General features: G+C 44.7%; 1 protein-coding gene across 2 annotated transcripts in view; it reads right to left on the bottom strand.

Moving 5' to 3' along the window:
* Window positions 1–21,089, bottom strand: part of LOC126544266 (MARVEL domain-containing protein 1-like) — a 130,116-nt gene that overhangs the window by 15,847 nt on the left and 93,180 nt on the right. For both annotated transcript variants that reach the window (XM_072287167.1, XM_072287170.1), the window contains one exon: window positions 8,221–8,385. In XM_072287167.1, the coding sequence (XP_072143268.1) occupies window positions 8,221–8,385 (165 nt within the window). The remainder of the gene's footprint in view (window positions 1–8,220; window positions 8,386–21,089) is intronic.

Below are 21,089 nucleotides of genomic sequence, written 5' to 3'. Positions count from 1 at the left end.
AAAGATCGTGCTGTTGATTGCATTTGTAATTATCGACCAATTTCCTTATATACTCCAAGTTGTCTCTAAAACAATTGAAGTAGCCTTCAACTCTACAATATAAGAGCAATTTAAGTATCACTATATAGAACTGAGTAACAGCGAATTAGTACGGATTCCAACAAAAATTGAGTCAGTAAATCTTCTGACTGAACAACCCCGACAAAACAGTTTGTAACAGGGAAAATCAGCAATACATGAGGAATTTTTTTAGACTTTAGCAAAGCTTTCGATTACATTAAACAAAACATACTTTTTTCTAAGTTGCCATGATATGGAATGGGAGGCCGTACACTTAATTTATTATGCATGGTGATAATTTTAAAGTTTTACGGAATTTTAAGAAATCGCCTGTGGCAGATGGCATAATTCTTGTCCTTGAGCTTGATTATTCCAAGAGGCGGACATTGCTAGCCCGAGAAATCGAAACATATTCAAATAATTAAGAAGAATTCAATAACTAACTTCTCAATTAATTACTTTACGGCACATATTGCAATTTACGAATTGTAGCCGGTAAGGTTGCAAGATGTACCAACTAGAAATTAATTTCCAGGATGACACCAGTTTCGATATATTATTTATCTTAGTGTGGAACGAAATACATGGTCGTTCCAGTTACTTTTGTGCTTCAGTGCAAAAAAGAGCGCTTTGTTAGAAAAGTAAGTGGAACAACGCATTTTTAGGACAAATTTGATGACGCATATCTCCAAGCTGGCGTCATTCTGGAAATTCGTTACAAGCGGATATGCCTTGCAAATTCACCGGATACAATTAGTAAATTGCAATATGTGTCGTAAGGTAATCCGAAAGCTAATTAGTATACGCCGTGCTTGCTTAGTGGCCATGGTGTTAGGATATTAAGCACGAGGTCGCGGGATCGAATCCCGGCCACGGCGGCCGCATTTCGATGGGGGCCAAATGCGAAAACACCTGTGGTACTTAGATTTAGGAGCACGTTAAAGAACTCCAGGCGGTCGAATTTTCCGGAGTCCCCCACTACGGCGTGCCTCATAATCAGAAAGTGGTTTTGGCTTCTGAAATTATTGCCTCTGAAACTCAAGAGTGAGTTACATTTTTTTCTGATTAACTCCCGGCTTCTTACTGTTCGCTTGTGCGGGGCATAACTTTAAAACTAACTTGCAAAATTTATATATCATGTAGGAAAAGAGTATTTGTTTCATCTATAATTGATCTATCTATGAACTTACTTTTTCATATTTTAAGCAAGGTTATACTCTAAACATTAATACTTTGCATGATCAACGACTGTTAGAAGTCGCCTTCCTAGAGTTACAAGCGAACCACGAGAACTTTTTTTTTCTAAATACAGCGTCGCAACTGCATATTCTTTTAGAAGCAAAAATTTTATTAAGATACGAACAAGTACTAACTACAGCACAATTAGGAATCTGCCATAAAATGCCAGGTTCCTAATTTACTAAGCAGACATACTTCGTTAATTGACATCATACAACAAGCTTCATATTGGCTCACATTTAGGAGGCAATCAAAATTGTATTTTCTTAATTGTTTACAACATTATGTTTGTGTGTGCTCATTATTTCATATAGATAGTGCAGTTCACTAGTGCACCATAATATTGAAGTGTGTAGCTAATTCGCTTCGCAACTTAAGGATACGTCGTTTAATTGCTTATTATATACGCAGTACCGCATGTACCGTTGGCCATGTGTCATGTTTTCATTTTATATATATATAGTTTTTTATTTCTGGTTGTGCTCTTTGTTACCACGGCACTAGGAGCCATGTCAGACATATTTCTTCGCCCTTAGCTCCAGCGCCATGGCAATCATGAAATGTATTGTCAGAATCAAATAAATAAATGAATAAAAATAAAGAAATAAAATCTAGCCTAAGTATCGGTCTTATATAGCTAATACAGCCGTACGAAGTGCACTTTGTGTTTTTTGCTGCACGTTGTTTGCACGTCACCTCGTTTCATCAAGTGGAAAAGCTCATAAAACTTACGAGGCGTAGTAAAGTCCCCTTTTGGTTTGTGTCGCTCAGCTATGTTTTTACACTGTGGGAAACCTTGTAATAAGTGTATCAATGACATGATGACATGCAGACGCTCCCTCTCACCATTGGCTTTGTTTGGAGACTATTTTAATCCGCTGGTGCTAACTCATGAACTACCTGTAGGTACTATCGAGTTATTACATAAAGCTCATGTTTCATCCTGACAAGACTTACTGGTGCTACCACTGCAGCCGCGTGAAAATACACCAGTCCTGCCCTTCATTCAGTGCAGTCTAAGTCAGTAAAAGGAGGTGTTGCAAACAGCTGAGCCTGTATTTAAAAAAAAAAAGTTTTTACGAGCCGAAACCTCTTCTTCGGGGCAATTATGCCAGCCAATTGTGATGTCGGAAATATTATTAGCGAAGGCGGCGGTCAATGACAAACAGCACTATGTAAAAAAAGAAAGCTTTGTAAATTCGGCCCCTGCTTTCGCAATGTCCTGCACGGCTCGTATAATTAAGGATTCCTTTCGCTCGATTCTATGCCTTTCTTATCATCCCCCGTTCACGGTCAGTCGACCCGGTGATCACGGGGGCGGAGCGCCGCTCTGACTGTCAAGGCGCCAGAAGGAATAGCAATGGAATAGAATCGCCGGGGTAATGTAGCGATTATATTCCACGACTATTCCTTATCGCGTTTCGTCAGTGGTCCGAGCCGCGCTGCGCCCACGTTATCGCCGGAGTCGGCCGGCCATGAACGGTGGATGATGGGTTCTTGTGCACAACAAATGGCCGTAAGCCTATAGCAGACCAGTCCAAGAGGTTGTCAGACGCCGGCTATCCATTGGATGTTCAAACAACAGTCGCAGGATCATCGCTTAGGAAATTACAGCACTTGGAAACACAGCCCCTCTCAGACAAGTATAAAACGTGACAGTTATTCTTTACGTAAGATTTCCCACAATCAGAAAAGGTTGGCTGACCGATCCCAAAGGTCAACTTTTCTGCACCTTGCAAGCGTGGTAAGCTCTGTCGCTTGGGCAAACGAAGTTGAGCGTAAACGATGTTGAGCGTAAAATACCTGTAACAAAGAAACTGCACTCCGTAAACTGTATCAGTTATAGCGCCTGCAAGGTACTGCTCTTGAGTAGGAACAGTGGTTCAAGTTCAAGTTCAAGTTTATTGTTATTGCATGTACGTGAAACGGGCTTACATATCATATACAGCATCAGGAAGTCCCAGAGTGAGAAACTGCCAGGGGGACCTCCTATCATTAGTGGGTGCATAAGAGTATTAGAGCAGCAAGTAGAGGGCGAACAAACAAACAAACAAAAAAAAAAACGAAAAAAAAAACGCGTCAAGAAATACAATTTGTAGGGAACAAGTGCAAATAAATAGAAGACAATTAGATAGATATTAAAAATAGCGTTATACAGTAATATCACAATACGTAATCATAAGCAGGAACATCTAGTAATCCGAAAAAAAAAATTGGCTCTTCTGCATATTACGAACAAAGAAAAATACAAAGTGTTTTACAGAAATATGAAGCCTAACGATACAATAACAGAAATAATGTAAAGAAAATTTAATAAATATGAAAATATATTTATGACAAATGAAACGATGGTTCTGCTAACAGTATTCTTTTCATATTGTGTTTAAAAAACTGCAGTGAAAGAGATGACTTAATATTAACAGGGATGCGATTCCAAAGTGAAATACCATAGAAACGAAGTGTAAATTTACCATAGTTAGATCTGATTTTAGGTAATAGAAGGTTATAGCGTTCTGAAAACCTAGTATTATTTTTGTTCATGAGGTTATCAAAAGGAAGACTGTCTAAGGTTATTTCACGATGAAAGAGACGAAATGTAATGAGTGACAACTTATGATAGAAGAGCTGTTGAATTGGTAAAACGTTAAGACGTTTATAGATAGGTAAAGAATGGCAGCGGAATGAGCTAAAGGTCATTAATTTTATTGCCTGATTTTGAAGACGTTGAAGTGGTTTGAGATGAATGGCATATGTATTACCCCATGAAGATAAACAGTATGATAAATGACTGTTAATATAAGCATGATACAACGATCTAATAATATGAGGGTGGAAGAATGCGCGTGTTTTAATGATAATGCGGATGCCAAATGAAACCTTTTTTATTAGCGAGTTAGCATGGCTATTGAATTTAAGGTGTTTGTCGAGAGTAATACCCAGAAATTTAACAGAATCAGATGTCGGTATAACATAAGTATTTAACGAGACAGTTATTGGAGAAGAAATCGGCGTTTCTGGATTATGAAATAGTACAAAGGTTGTTTTTAAAGGATTGATTTGAAGATTATTATCAGTGCACCAGGAATACACATTGTTAAGATCAGTGTTAAGTGTGTCTTGAAGTGCGGTAAGTGATTTCTGTGATGAGTAGATGGTCGTGTCATCAGCATATAACAAACAGTTACAATTGGTAAGTACATTAGGTAGATCATTTATAAATAACAAGAACAACAATGGGCCTAGTATAGAGCCTTGGGGAACGCCACAGTTAATCACTTTAGTAGAAGAGAACTGGCCATTAAGATACACTACTTGAGGCCTGTTAGATAAGTAGCTACGAATAAGATTTAAAGGTCGGCCAGAAATACCGAAAGATTCGAGCTTATACAGAAGAATAGAATGATCTAGAGTGTCAAAGGCTTTTGTTAGATCGATGAATATGAATACAGTAGTTCAGACGGGCTACTGCACCACTGACCGCCTCAGAGAACATGAGAACGCTGAGCTGAACCAGTTCATAACATATTCCATGGCAATTACCGCAATGCATGTCTCGAGAACTGTATTGCTCTTTTCGCACTGGTCGCCGAAGCCCGGCCAAGAGCCTTAATCGGTATCATCCGTAGACACATCTTGAAAAACAAAGTCTGGCTGATGCCGCTAGTTGCTTCGGTTTCGCAGTACGTATCTCAAATGTTTAGCATAAATGTTATTTGCTATAGATAAGAACGAGTACGGTGTCGATATGTGCATAATGTCCCGTCTAATTAATACAGCACTCAGTGTTTTACCGGCTAATGACGAAGTGTCCTGTAAAGAATACGTCTCTCGCAAGCTTCGTGATCATTGCGGTGCTCTGAGCTGCCCTGCGGGGTTCTTTTTAGTGCTCCGGCGCGATCTCGGAGGCCACAACGGTTCCTACATATATGGTACAGTGTTACGCGGCGCTTGCGTTCGCACACCATGACAACCTGACTACAGCATATGCAGCTGCTCCAAATATTAACGCAAGTAGGTTTCATACACCGACAGTGTGCAGAAACTTATACTCACTGCGTGTTAAATATCATGCAACTCTTATAAGGACTGATGCACATTGTGATATTCACTGTTGTCCTTGGTTTTGCCTTCCAGCCATTCGGTCCTTTTCAAGTGACCTGAATACGTGTTGTTCAGCGTCGTATGTCAAAAACGCCAGTTTCCCAGATTCCAGGAAGTTTTCGCAATTTCGTAAGCCGTACTTTGTCGCACGACGTCGCTGTGCTGCACAATAATGCTCGCGTGCGTGAAAACGCCGCGAATGTACATTCGCCGCGTGGTTACTGTCCGCGCGTCAGGGACGTTCCTGCAACTATGGGATTGTGTACATGCTACGCGAATGAAGCAGCCCGACGTGGCTGTTTCGTGCACGCAACCGCGTTACGTCGAAATCGTTGTGCTTATTTCACGCAGGACCGAAGGAGCAAGGCAGCAGCTCTGTAGCGTCGCTGTGTTTTAAGTTTCAACTGCGCTCTCGAGAGGAGCGGGAAGGAGAAGGGCATTGATGCAACAGGAACACGAGGGTCACGGCCATAACTGCAGCTTCCACCTTCCCATGAAAGGTGACTACAGCTGCATATGCTGTAGTCAGGTTGTCATGGTGTGCGTATACAAGAAGGTCTATACAGTAAACTCTCAGTTGTACGAACGTCGGTTTATCGAATATTTCAGAATAACGAACATTTTAAATATCCCCGGCAGTTTTCTTATAGATGCTATGCAAAAATGTTTCACTTATACGAATTTCGGAACAGTCAATATTTCAGTTTAACGAACTCGTTCAGAGGACCAAGGCTTATTTTTACGACCCACGTGGTGTGTTTTTCATCGGCTACGTCGAGCCTTTCAGTTTTAAGTAACAACGGCAATTCGCGTGCCCACTTCCGTGATGAGTGCGACGAAACGGAAGCGGTTCTCTCTCTCGGACAAGCTGGAAATCCTTCAGCGCCTGGACAACGGTCAAAGGCAAGTGGACGTTGCAGAGGACTATGGAATTGCACCGTCGACGTTGTCAACGATTGTGGAACGAAAATCGAAGCTTGAAGGAGAAACTTCGATGAATCCCGCCAGGAAACGACTCTGCACGGGGTACTTCAAAGAAGTGGACGATGCCGTTGCGGTATGGCTTCGCGACCTACGATCTCAAAACATTCCAGTGTCCGGCCCGATGATACAGGGCAAAACGAAGGAATTCGCTCTTCTTCTGGACGTTCGCGGCTTCGAAGCAAGCAGTGGATGGCTTATAAGATTTCGGGATAGGCATGGGATCGCGTGGAAAACGATTTGCGACGAAAGCAAGGATGCCGACCAAGAGACAGCGAGAACCTGGAGGGATGAGGTTGTAGCTCAGGTTGTAGGGTACATTGTAAAGTTGAGAGACTTTGTGTCTCAACAGCAAGCTGTTTCAGAAGAGGTGTACAAAAACATTGACTCTTTGGACAGTTTTGTTACTTCCTGTGCTTTAAAAGTACAGATGCAGAAGAAGATTACAGATTTTTTTTTCTAAGTGAGAAAGGCAGCATTATAACTGTTAGGACCCTTGTACTTGTTGATATGTACAAATTCCATTTCACACATTTCTAACACTATGGATTCCACGTCTTTCGCTCCATGAATTGCACTTCAAACTTTTGACTCTGTATGCCATGTCTTATGTTGGTCTAGTGAATATTCAGTTTAGTGAACTTTCAGTTAAGTGAACAATTTTCTTCGGTCCCTTGAAGTTCACTCAAGTGAGAGTTCACTGTACATGGTAGTTAAAGCACAGATGCAGAAAGAGAGAGAGAGAGAGAGAGTATTATACTTAAATGATGGCTCTAGGTTTATTTGGGCAAGTTTAAGGGAGCTAATATGGCTCACTATAGAAGCTTCGAACGCGAAGCTCTACAGTTATATGTACTGCACCTAAGAGGTCACATCAGGCGAATTTGCTGTTAGGCTAGTTGGTGCATGAGTTTGTCGTTTGAGCACAGGGTCCGACCAAGGGCTAACGTCAGAGACACTTACCTATAACGATCAACGCGCACGCACACGCACGCACACGCAAAGAAACGCGCGCGCGGGCGCGACGCATGTTAAGAAAAATGAATGTTAAGAAAAAAAACGTTACAGAACACGGGCCCAGGGCCCGCGTATATTTAACGGAACATTTCATTTTCTCTCCTTTCCTAGCTGAGTGGCCGAGCGGAGTGGCCGATGTAAGTCATAACGACGGCGTGATGGCGTACGAGCTAATGATGAAGGGCGAAAGGAATGGGAAATGAAATAAAGCTTAGAAAAAACGGCCGATGCACTACTCTTTACTCTTGGTGTCATTTCATCGTATGTCCGGTTTTTAGCCTTGTCTGAGTTCGGAGCTTGGCTACAAAAAGCGCGCTGGACTGCAAGAAGGGCCTTGCGAGTTTATCACAGCGTGGGAACGTACGGTACATATAGCGTCGCGACGCCGCCCAAAGTGAATCGGATGTCTGAGAACGGGTGCGCCAGCGACAGTGTACCGTCTCTCCCGAGTCATAGCTCAGGGCCTAACAATAAATTGCGTGCGCTAACGGTTTTGGCCTCATGCACTTTTCTATACCTAATAGGCCATAGACCATTTCTGTGACGAACTGCATGCTAACCGGATTATACACCAAAGTAAAGCATCATATGCAGCGCACGACGACAGACAGACCCTCAAACCTGAAAGATTTTGAGCAAGATCAGCCCGGCACCGTCGCTGAGTCAGCTCAGAACTCAAACGCTACCTACAGGCTCGCGCGTAGTCCTGTTGAGGCACGAAAATTTCATGTTTTGTCAGTGCCTCTCTGCGGCAATATAAGAACGCTGCTGGGTAAGCTACAAGGCGCAGTCGCGGCCCCGCGCGGGTGGATGTGTACTCACGCCCAACAGCCAGGGCAGCGCCGACAGGGCCGTGTTGACGCCCAGTACGTAGATGATGCACAGCAGGACCGTGACGATGTAGCAGAGCGCTGCCACGAACAGGAAGAACCGGGCGTAGCCGATCAGCGCCGGGGAGGCACAGCCCAGACAGATCATGCCGAACAGCTGCGCACAAAACACACACACGTTATGTATACACACACGCGTACACACGCGCACAACACCCGCACCGCCCAACAGAGACTTTGAAGCGAGCTGCCCGCGCCAAATGAACACTCGACACGCGAGATCAATGCCCGATTGAGGCTTTCATTACTATGTCAAATATGCGCAACGGTTGGCGAGTTCATTTGTTTACCTTGTTCCGGTCTCGGTATACCTTCGCTTGCTCAGTATGAGCAACCAGTGTTTTTCCTGTATTGCACAAAACGTATACGCTTGCGCACCACGAGAGCTGCTATTGCCACTGGTCTGATCAGCTTGATACGCTTTGTTCATAGCGCGTTAATTACGCCGTATTAACTCCAACTTAATGCAAATGCAAGCACACTCCCCCTTTTCTTGTGCTCGTATGCTGATAAACAAAAGGTAAAGACACTATATATTACGCAACTTAACCATGCTCCGACTCTAAATATCTTCTACCGCGGGAAGGCGAAGGATGTCGAAGAAGCATGTTGAAATTTCGCCTGGTAAAGACCAATACTAAATGTCGAAAAGTATAAAAGAAGAAGAAGGAAGAAGTGGTGTTCCCCTATAGTGAGCGACTGTCTTCGCGAAATTATAGTTCGCAGCCGTGAGCGTAAATTGGATAGTTCATTTACTTTTCAGAGATGCCGAATTACCTGAACACATAACGTTAATGAAAGCAAAATTATCATACGAGCAAGGCGCACGCTGAGGCGTTTGCATTTCGCTTGTTCAATTTATCAGGCACTGTATGTTGCTACTTCAGCCCTTTCTGTGATGCTGGATTACCACTATATTGCAAGCTCTGGAAATGAAGTGATATTTAAAATACATTCTTTTGGCGAATACGTTCTAGTAACGTCTAAAATATTGCCAGTCTTCAATACTACGCGTTTAAGAAGCAACGACTAACAAGAGTCACATGCATTCGAAGTGTAATATTAACGTTTTCTTCGACTATGCCCGAAAAGGTGATTGAAAAACAAGACACGAGCACATAAAAGTGAGACCATGCACACCCGTTCCCGTTCACAGAAAACAAAGCAAAAAATATGCAGATCCCACGCACTGCAGGAATCAATGCTATGCGAAGCATTTTGCTGGCAGCCAGCATCGTTAGGGCATCTGCAAGGCGTTACCAGATGAACCAACGCTACTGTGTACGTCAAGCAACTGCGTGTATGACGCGAGCGTGTGCTTCACAACAGCAGCAAGATGGTGAGTATACGTTAGTACGACGATGATGCCACGAAGGCAGATTTTTTGTTTTTTTCGAATTCCACGAGAACGTTACATGTTTTGTGACCTGAGCCGATCCCGAAGGCGGTGCAGTCTAAGACAGTGTCTCAAAGCACTAACAGCCATGAGGGAAGAATGGAAGAAATTGGCAAGCCGTCGCTTTTATAACCAACTTACCCATACATGCGAAAGATGGTGGTGAGATTGACTAGCCATCGCGTGCGCGTTTTATTCGAAACCCGCGCATGCGCACGTGCTCCCGCTAGTGCTTATGCGACGTGCCACATGTGACATTTGTCTGAAAAGAACTCGTTCGTGTTTGCGCGAGAGAAGTATATGTGCTGTTGTGGCCTAATGGTTAGGAGATAGAGGCGTCGTGCTGGCAGGCCGACTTTCTTTCTGTCCCAACACCAGACACTAGAATTATTTTTTATTGAAGAGGCCCGAAACGATGTGACAAGAACCTATACCTACCTGCCGCAAAGTGCCTGGGATGAGCCAAAGAAAATTATACTCATTGAACCACAAAAAATACTCCAACACGTCTGAATTGGGCCTGTGTAGACAGTTCTGAAGCACAGGACTTGGTTTAACTTTATCGGAACAATTACTTCGCAGCAACTGGTTCGGAAAAAGCTACAAAGCAGCTCGCACTTCAGTCGTATCCGGCCGCAAGAGTGTACCGTTATACGGTACGATGGGCACGCCTTCCTTGGTTCACAGTGGGTATGCATAACACGGGAAATCTGCTCAATGTGTTGCCAGGAGAATGTATAATTTGTACAAACTGAATGGATAGATGGATGCTATGAGCATCCCCTTTGGAACGGGGTGGTGGGCTGCGCCACCAAGCTCTTGCTATTATGCCTAATGTCCTACCTATAGGTTAAAAAATAAAAAAAGCAATGAAAAAAAAGCCGATGAATTCCCGTAACCAAACTTTCTGAACCCCTATTGTAAACTGTGTTTTTACACGCCTCTGTTGTTTGTCGTTTCCGAACTTTTCTTCCACCAATCTTCAAATCGCATCTTACTATTCTCTACTGCGGACATGTTTACTTTCCCCCAGCTCTCGCTAAACCCAAGGGTTTCAAAGAGGCTAGTGTTGCCTAAATCTACCACTGGGCAGAAACCTTCACATTCTAATAAAACATGCTCCATCGTTTTCTTAGCTTTAACGCAGCAAGCACATGCTTCTTCCTTCTTATATCTCGCTTTATAGGTACGTGTTCTAAGGCATCCTGATCTCGCTTCGAAAAGTAATGAGCTTCCCTTTGAGTTATAAATGTTTCTTTCCTGATTTCGTTCTTTCCTCTTAAGTAGTTACTCATAGCAGGTTTCTTTTACATTGCCGCCACCCATGAGATTATCTCAGCCTCTCTGACTTTCCACTTGACGTTCTTTGCTGCCGTGTTGCTCACCCTACAGGCCAGGCCGCATACTAGCTGGTAAGCTTCCTAGTTATTTTCCTCCACTGTGAATCAATGTTTTTCCTGTACAGATACCTGAACACTCTCCCAGCCCATTTACTTTCTTCCATATTCCTCAGGCGTCCTTCATACTCAATTTTACTGCGAGCTTCCCTTACTTCAAAGCTAGTCCAGCCCATATCACCCTGCACAGCTTCACTTGTAGTCTTCCCGTGAGCGCCCAATACGAGGCGTCCCACTGACCTTTGGTTCCCGTCGAATCCTGATTGTACCCCTGATTAAAAGCAAACAACCGCATTTCCAAATGTAAATGCTGGAACCATTACACCTTTCCACATATCCCGGAGCACCTCGTACCTATTGTATCCCCATAGCGCTCTGTGCTTCATTATGGCTGCATTTCTCTTCCTCTTCACTGTTATTGTTTTTTCCTGTGTTTCCATATATCTAATGCCTTCGTTTATCCATATACCGAGATATTTATATTCTTTTACCCGAGGTATTTCCTGGCTCTGTATTGCCACTGTCTGTTCACTGTTATCATTGAATACCATAACACCTGATTTTCTAACGCTAAAGTTCAAACCTAAATTCTCGCCTTACTGTCGACAGATATTAACCAGACGTTGCAAATCACTTTGCTTGTTAGCTAGCAACATATTGTCGTCCCCATAAAACAAACCTGGAAGCTGTTGCTCTAGCACTATACCCGCCTGTTAGTATGAGAGATTAAACCAAATATTACTTTCCTCTAGCGCCATCGTCACATCATAAAGAGCTGTGGGAACTTAATTGATACGCAGTGACGCCACGTATACGATGATGATGACTCTATGTCGATGGAACCTTGTACGGGACTCAACTTGGGGCTCACTGCACGCCATGTGAACTGAAACGGCCATTTTTCGTGAGCGAACAGAAAAGTTAAATAGCGCCAACAAACAAACAAGCATATGTTCGACGAATGCAAGCGCAGTTTACCACTAGCGGTGATAGCAAATTACAAATATTCACGCAGTGGTGAACCAGGCCGTCAAATGGGAAATATTGAATCATCTCGCGAGTATAGAAGTGCAAGGTTTCAGGCTGAGTTAGAGCAGCCGTGAAGCGAAGGCTGCAAATTTGGTTCGTGGTGTATGAAGCACGCGCGATGTATACGAAGGGTGCGGCGGAAGTAGAAGCAGTAAAAGTTTCTAACGTATACGCGGTCAATGCGGAGTCGAGAGAGCGAAAAAGGCGAAAGACAGGGCTGCTCGCATACGAGCAGAAGGCGGGCAGTATAGGGAACGCGGCAACGTGTGCGCCAAAGCGTGCGCACGGCCATGGGCCGAGGGAACACTGCAGGCGCGCTCCAAGTGCGCGCTTGGCCATTTCACAACCGCTGCACGTTCGCCGTTTGCAGTCACAAGCGCGTCGCAGAGATTTTCCATTTATCTCCGCATTTCCCTCGCCCCACTCTCTTTGTCTCTCTTTAACCGTAAAAAAATGGGCCCCGTCCTTTCTGCTTTGTGCGCATATACGCGTCTCGAGGAGGTGTATGCGTGAGGAACGCCTTGAACAGTTCTCGTTCCGAATGAGGTGCATTGTAAATGGAGTAAGGACGCTCGTGCAGCACGTAATCCTGTGGCACACGTTAAAAGAGAGGTTCGAAATGCAGTGGGAAGTGAGCGTAAATAAGCTGAGCGACGCTGCGGCCTCCACTCCTTACAGGGGGCGACGCACGGTTAATAAGCCCGAAAAAAAAAATAAGAAATGAAAAAAAAAAAAAAAAAACGCGCAAGACTTCGGACGACATCGGGCGTGTTCAGGTTCAGCCGCGTACGGGGCACTTTCGCGCGCTAAAGTAACATGAAAAAAATGTACCATGAAGTGATGACGCAAGTATTTCGACGAATGTGCAGGCGCCGATTGTCTCGCGCGCGCGTCAGGAAACAGGCCTTCGTTGTCTTCTGTCATAGACGCCTTCCCATTTTTCTTAAACTATTTTTGCATATACTACACGGGACGCATTTCGCTTATCAACCTACCGAAGTGAATAGCACAGAGCGGAAGTTCGTTTTCCAAGGTAGATTTGCTCTCAAATTATTTTGCCCTTTCATAACTTGCTTCCTAGTGAATCTCAGTTTTCTTACGTGTTATCATTTTGAATTCTGGGATTTTACGTGTCAAAACCACGATTTGGGTGTGAGGCACACGGCAATGGGCGACTCTGGAATAATTTTCACCACCAGGGGTTCTTTAACGCGCCCCCATTGTGCACATGGAAATGCGGTCGCCGCGGCCGAGATTTGCTATCCCGCGACCTCGTGCTTAGGAGCGCAATACCATAGCCGCTAAGCGACCGCGGCGGGTCGTGTTATCATTTTCAATCGATAATGCATTCATCTAGCAAGCCGGCTAATTTTCTGTGTGTATGTCAGAGTAAGTGAGTAGCAGCTGCGCGTCGCAGCGTAAGTGCGCGTGTGCGTGCGCGTTATACCTTCCGAAACACCCCGCCATATCGACAATAACGAATACGCAAAATGCAACAAAGTTGCCTCATTTCACGTCAAGTCCGGCGGTCATGTTTTTAGGGAACGTGAGCGATACGTGTAAGCGCCGCTGCCTGAAAGTTGTCAGCAAAGGTGATGCCATCTATGCGAAGTGCCTGCATATACGTTCGTTTACAGCTTATCTCACCTCTCCCGCTTGTGCTAAAGGTGGGCTATAACTATCCGGCGAGCACAAATCTGCTGCAGCGGCGGGCCAGCCGGTGTATCGGGGAACTGAGAAAGTCCTATAGCGCTGCAGCGTGTATACATCTCTGGCCATGCGTCCGGAATCCCGAGACGGAGGGAGAAAATCCAATGTGTAGCGGACTATATTCTTTTCGCTTCATTAGCACAGACATTTCGAAAGGGAAAAAAGAAAAATCTGTCTGTGCACGGAGAACACATTCGCACATGTCCGCATATGCTATAGAGAACGTATTACAGAGCCCAGAAGGCCTTAAGGTATAGTGCGCCTTCGTGTGAGCAATTTCTGAGGCGTATATCCAGGGTGTCCACCGTAACTTGTGCAAAAATTTTAACATACACGAGTGCCACGTAGCTGGACAGAACCAAGGCAATGATGTTTGCCGTCGCTTGGAGCGAGTCAGACTATGTTATTTTGCCTAATTACATAATTAGTTATGATTAATTAACAAACTTCTCAAATGATATAATCAGAGCAATATTGTCAATCAGAAAATTGGAGGTCATCACGTAAAATTCCCGATACATCGTTCATTTGCTCAATACGTGCTACATAGTTTTTTTTTTTCCCGAGCCTAAAAAAAGCACACAAAAACAAGTAAAAAGTGCTGCGCGATTATAGTCGCGCGGTACTTTTTCGTGTTTTGCAGGCTTTCTTGCTTGCAACACATTTGAGAAGTTAAGTAATTAATAATATTATTTCTATACAAACATTTTATTTGAGAATTTATTTCATTCTTAATAACTAATTATCTAACTAGGCAAACAAAATGTCCAACTCGCTTCGAGCGATGACAAAGAGCATTTTACCTCGGTTCTGTCCAGTAACGCGGCACTCGCATATTTTTAAATCTTGGAACAAGTTATAGACAGCTGTATAGACAGCTTCGGACGGAGTAGGTCTCAAGGCGTGTCCGAATAGCGCCGGCGGACCAGGGACCAAATTCATAGAGCTTTTCGTTCGCAAGTGCTCTTTGCCATTGGCCTGGTCGTCCTCTCTATAACGATACTTCCTACATCGCGTATAGCTCGCGTCTATTGCTACGATCAGATTTAGCGTAATAACATTTTTGTGACTGTATAGGGTGACGAAGAGGGCGAAGTAACGTGGCGTGCGAACGGGCTGCCTCATGCATGCTGTGTCGTTACAGGCCGCGTGAAAGTGCGCCCCTCTCTCGAAGATACTCAGATGCACAAGGGGGGCCACAAAGGGGAGCGCCTTACTTTCGCCGGCGCGTGCTTCACCGGAGCGGACTCCCCCACCGAGCGAGGTGGGCTGCGGGCCTATCAGAGCGGCGCAGCTACTCACCCCATGCAGCCACGAACGCTCGCGTGCGCGGGCGGCAGCTGATCCCGATGACAACCGATGCGGCGCGGGTGAAATTGCGCACGGAGGCAGCGAGGAGTCGTTTGATTCCAGCGACGTGCATCGACGAGCGCTTAATCAGCCGCCCGCCAAGCGCGGCTACCGCTGGATGAGAGCAACGACGCTGCGAAAGGAAGTAGATTGGAAAGACCGAACAGTCAAGGTACGCCACATCGGTTTCGGCTCTTGAAGGGACCCTAAAGCAAAACACTGAATCAGTTTAGACGGATAAATCTCTGTTGTCGTTAATTTCGAAATATTAGGTTGGTCATTAAAAGAGAAATCGAAGGTCAAAGTTTCATTTTTTTTCATTTCGCGCCGAATCCCCGAAGGCGGTACGTCACTGTGACGTCAAGCGTTTCAATTTTTTTTTTTTCATATTGAGGCCGCGTTGTCTCAGCAAAGGTTCCCAAAACTGGCCATGTTCACTCTTTGGCTCCTTGAGAACACACAATGTGGTCTAGCCAGTAGAGACTGTCAAAATCTATGACGTCGCAGCGAGCTGGTGCGGGAGGGAGGCATCGCCACCCGTCTTTTATTGTTGCGCTTTTTCTGTCTTACCGAGCGTCTTGTCGGGGTATGAGGGTGGTGTTTTTGACATAGCTGAATAGTGCTTTACTGACACGCAAGAAATCTTTTTTTCTTCTTTTTATGTAGTGCCCCTTTAAGCAGTTCATAATTATGTATACCCGTGTGCTGGGCGCCGAGAAATCCGCATCTGTCCCAAGAACCCATTCCGGTATCTCCACACTACCAGCATAATCACGCCTTGCAGTGCACAAGCGAGACATGAAGCGGACTGTTATTTTCTTCTTTTTCTTTCGGGGTCATTTCTGGAACCGCTTGTGCCACAGCGCGCGGACGCGTCATCAAGCGGTACTTATATCGTATTTAGTGCGCGCGTAAAGCGCAGAAAAAAATAATTACGCAGGACATAGCGTGCCGAGAACGACTACGTGAATAGCATGTTTTAGGACGAATAACGAATTTAGTATGGAAAGGCATGCCATAAATTCAAAAAGCTTAGTAATTCTACGTGTCACAAGTGGAGTTGCACCAATATCATTAACCGCGTAATGTCAATGCTGCTCAAACGTGCATGTCCGTGCGGTCTGGCATCGATTTTGGGCTCCCACAACACGTACGTTGTGCCTTTGTTCGTGGGACACTCTCTACAACTAATGTTCTCGAGTCCGCCTTTGCGTTTCCGTTCAAGGCACGAAAACGTTCGCGGTCTCTATATTAAAAAAAAATTAATTATGGGGTTTTACGTGCCAAAACCCCTTTCTGATTATGAGGCACGCCGTATAGTGGAGGACGCCGGAAACTTCGACCACCTGGGGTCTCTTTAACGTGCACCTAAATATAAGTACACGGGTGTTTTCGCATTTCGCCCCCATCGAAATGCGGCCGCCGTGATCCCGCGACCTCGTGCTCAGCAGCCTAACACCATAGCCACTGAGCAAACCACGGCGGGTGCGGTCTCTATATCCCCTAGTCGGTGGGAGTGGCATATGGGCTTGTTGGTATCGGTCATCTCCGTAGCGCAGGCACAACGGCGCGGAAATAGAAGGCACACGAGACGACGCACAGCGCTAGCTTGCAACAGATTTCTAATAACAGATTCCAACAACACATTCTAGCATGAACACTCGCGTCGGCTTCGAAAGATCCCGAGAGACCCCCGACAGTGAGTGAGGTGCGAGACAACAGGCGTCACTCTTCGTGCTTCGAATTAGCGCACGAGTTGGCGCTGGAAGCGCAGGTAAAGGTAGGCCAGTGTCGCAGGCTTTTTCATCCCCTCTCCTTCAGTCACCGCAGTGCAGCTCACAAAAGTAAAACGAAAGTTGTCGCAAACGCTTTTAGTGCGATTAGGTGCCCGAGTCGAGGCTTCCGTAGCAAAAACAGTTCGTTAGCCGCCGCGCGCGACCTGCTGTGGTCATAGGTTTATTCAGCTACACGACAAAATAAATGTGCTGCGAAGAAGAGTGGTAGTATAGGCAGAAAAGAAAAAGGCAGAAAAGAGAAAAAAAAAAGAAGAGAAAAATGGCTTTCTGCAGTTCTGGGATGATCCTCAACGCACTTGTTTTCATTTCTAACATTTTATTTTTCTCAATATTTTTTTTTTTCGTTTTTATCGTGTCCCTTCGGTCAACCGAGTCTCAGCTTGCATTGCCCATGGTCTGTTGCGTCTTTAAATTTTGGACCAACCGACCAATCTTGAATAACACCAGAGTTGAAAGATTCAGTCGCTACGATGCAACTTGTCAACAAACACGGGTGAATGGAATCCTCGCCTACACACAGTGACGGTACACTGAGGGGCAATGTAGCAACAGCGATAAGTTGCCAGTTCGAGTCTTTAGTTTCTCTTTTGCAAGTTTGTTTGTATTGTTAACATGTCGATCGTCGAAAAAGGCGGAAGTCGTGATAAATCCCGGTATCCTCGTGTCCTCAGCGCACTGCCTCTGGCTGTGATTCGGTAATGGAATTTGCAGATGTCTTGTATAGTACACGCTTCGATTTCATGCCGGTTGCATGTTTTGAAAAAAAAAAAAAACGCATTTTATGGCGGTCATATATGCATTATTCGCCCAAGATGGAGTCATTGATATGACCATGTATTCGTATTTATTTATTTATTTATTTATTTATTTGTTTATTTATATACATGTACTTTACAGGCCTTCGAGAAGGCATTGTGTAAGGAGGGAAATACGGTAACTTATTAGTATGGAATCGGGAAAACAGAAACATCAGTATAATGAATGGAATATGCATGCAACATGGAAAATTAATACATTAGCAAATACAATATGTGGAGCAATAACAATAAACGGTAAACAATACCATAATAGCGTAATAACATCATAAACGTTTTTGCATCTTCTAGAGTAGTACGTACAGTAAAAAATGAGGACCGCTGAAATTCTTTTATTAGCTTGTAAAAAATTGCAGGAAAGAAATTTTAAAAAAGGCAGGGCGTGTTTCATATGCCTCAGACAATGTTTCCGGAGCGCTCAGCTTTAGGCACTCCTTGCTTGTCGAGAAAAGCTAGCAGGCACGACTTGCTCCGCTCTGCGTGGGCAGCGAGGCGAAAGTGATCCGGCCGCTGCGATTCGGGTGCGCCTTTGCAGCAGCAGAGGCCGTATACGCACCTCTCGTCCGGTCCGAGCACGCCGAGTGAACGAAGTCAAACATGCAAGGCGATGGACGCAAACACTGAAGCCTCGAAATGCAGGCATTTGTAAATGCCAAGAAAAGAAAGAGGAAAAAAAATTGCCAGACACACTTAAGACTGCTTATGTGTGGGAATGCGAAAGCATTATAGTCGACTATAATGCTTTCGCATTATAGGGATCCCCATCAAAGGGATCCCCATCAAAGGGATGCCTTTGGTGAAATGTTTTCTTCCACGCGGTTCTGCCCGCGCAAGCTCTCGCCTGCGTTCTAACTGCGCCTCGGTAAGGCCAAATGAAAACGAGCCAAGCGTCTCATCGCGCTCGCTTGCCCGCGAGGAGTTCGTTCTGAGGACCGCTCAGCGGCATTCAATAAGACCTTAATGCTTTTGATTTTATACACCAATTTATTCACTCATGACGTGGCGCCACCAGTTCCCCAGTGGCTGCGCCGTCACGTGCCCAACGACGCAGGCACTAGGCACACATTTAGTCAACCAGAACCGTGGAGCACGGCGAGCACGTCGGGGAAGCCTGCTCGTCTCGGACCCCGAAGGTCCCGGTTCGATTCCCACCCAGACCGAAATTTACCCAATATTCCTTTCAAAGGCATTAGTACTTTGTTTACAGGAACATCCCTGAGAAATGTGACGTCAGTCCGAGCATTTCTGATAAGTTTTTACTATTTGCGCCGTCGGCCATTTTTGTTACCATAGCTCGGTGGCGACGACGCCGGATTTTCGTGCAATAGGGCACACAAAGCTTTCGCATTAAAATGTCACAAGTAGTCTACTCGAAGCTTCGCAAATGCCCCACTAAGCTGCTTGGGTGCGAGGACACACGGTGGCGCCAACTTTCGGGAGCGCGCCGCTGACGTGGTATGAAGGGGTATCGCGGCGCGCTCCGCATAGTTTGGCTTCCGGCGTTCGAATGAAATACCGCGCGGGTGCCCTCCTGGACATTTCTGTAAGTGCCCTTAAAACAAGAGACGTCGAAAAGTGCCAAATGACTGGTGCTCGGCAAACTGTAAAGAGAAGTACCCTATGCACACGATCTATCTTTAACAAAATACAACGCACGACCACTGTGTGCGATCGTCGCAATGGAGTCCGCCGTACCGGTTTTTACCTTGAAAAAGCAATCGAATATACTCGTGTTCTAAGCTATCTGTAAAACAGCAGCCAATGTCATCTCACTGCAGCGATCACACGGACTCTCAACAATATCGCGGGAGTTTCTTGGGGGCTAGTGATCTCATTAGTTTCGTGTGAATACTGATATATGAAGTGACATAAGTTATGTCTTGCAATAACGCCATGATGGCTTTTTCTTATTTCAACTCATTTTATTATCCTGGCAACTTTATCGCGCCACACACTTTTTGTACGCTCTGCTTTGAATTTATGCATTTAATCGTGAGCAGAGCAATTGTGCTTGTCACAGGTCATAGGCTGACTGTATAATGCAAGAACTTTGTATATTTATAGAGTGTGTTTAGGGAGTTTCACTCGGCGCAATTGTGAAAGCTTTCGATTATTTAATTTTATTTTTCTATTCATGCTGATCTCTCCTGCAGTGCTTTAATATGTGCGTGTTAGGTACGCTTTTGGCACAGCGGGCTCATCAGTAGCCAAACTTCCCATGTTGTCGCACTTAATAAACAACAACAACGAACGGTTGCACGTGCGCATGTATGTTATGGTACGATATTTTAATTTCGGTGTGAAAGGTACCGCCATTTCATTTTGTTTCTTTCTTCAATTGGAAGGCATTGTAAAAGAATATCCCCACGGAAGATAGCGAAATTCGGTCGGCTCAGGTGGATTATATGAAAAGGCAGACATCACTTGCATGGCTAAATGAAATGGTCATGTATTTAATAAAAAAATATGCACTAATAAACTCTTCTTTTTTTATTTATTCACTTGTTCAAATTGCGAAATTGAAGTCGAGAGGTATGGTGAAGTTAGATCTGCCTATCAGAAATCCCGAGACTAGCATCACTCGAGTTATCCGTCCTCAAAATGTGCTAAAACCTGCGTTGGCGTAGTAGTCATCGTTCCGGCCCCTTAGAGAGATGCTCTGGTGAAACTGTAAGCAGGAACGAAAATATATTTCGTACTATATTTTGAAGATGCACATGCAAACATTTGTGATTGCCATTTCCTCGAAGCAGGCACGACTGTAAAACTGCTACGCTTCAAAATTTCAATAGGTAAGACACAATGAAGAATTTAAAAGGTAATCAGTGAATCTTTTCATTATAACTACGGGGACATTGTGATTTGCCGTGCAAGTAATGTCCGTCTCTTCAGATAATTCATCTGAGAAGCCGAATTGCGCTTTCAAAGCAATAAAAAGAATATTCACTAACCAGAAATAAATAAATGAAACACGCTATATTGGAAATTCGCCTGAATTTAAGCTTAGTATAGAGCTTCAAACGAAAAACAACGATGAAAGCATGGTGAGAGGGTAGGACCAGACGGTGTTCTGTTCACTCTTGTCCCGTTTCCCGCGCAGCCTTCTTTCGTCACGACCGCGGCAAACATATATACATAACGCACGCATTTGCGCCGTGCTGTGGATTTATGTCGCAGGCGAATGAGCACTTCCAGGACAAAAGCAAACATCATTGTGGGAGCGCTTACGGAGTTCGAAAACACTTTCGCCATGACTTCGTCGTGCACCGGGACATGCGATAGCCCTTCGCGACCTTTTTCTGAATTCT

The sequence above is a fragment of the Dermacentor andersoni genome, chromosome 1 (assembly GCF_023375885.2).
Source record: "Dermacentor andersoni chromosome 1, qqDerAnde1_hic_scaffold, whole genome shotgun sequence".
NCBI classification, from domain to species: domain Eukaryota; kingdom Metazoa; phylum Arthropoda; class Arachnida; order Ixodida; family Ixodidae; genus Dermacentor; species Dermacentor andersoni.
This window is presented reverse-complemented; position numbering and strand designations above follow the sequence as displayed.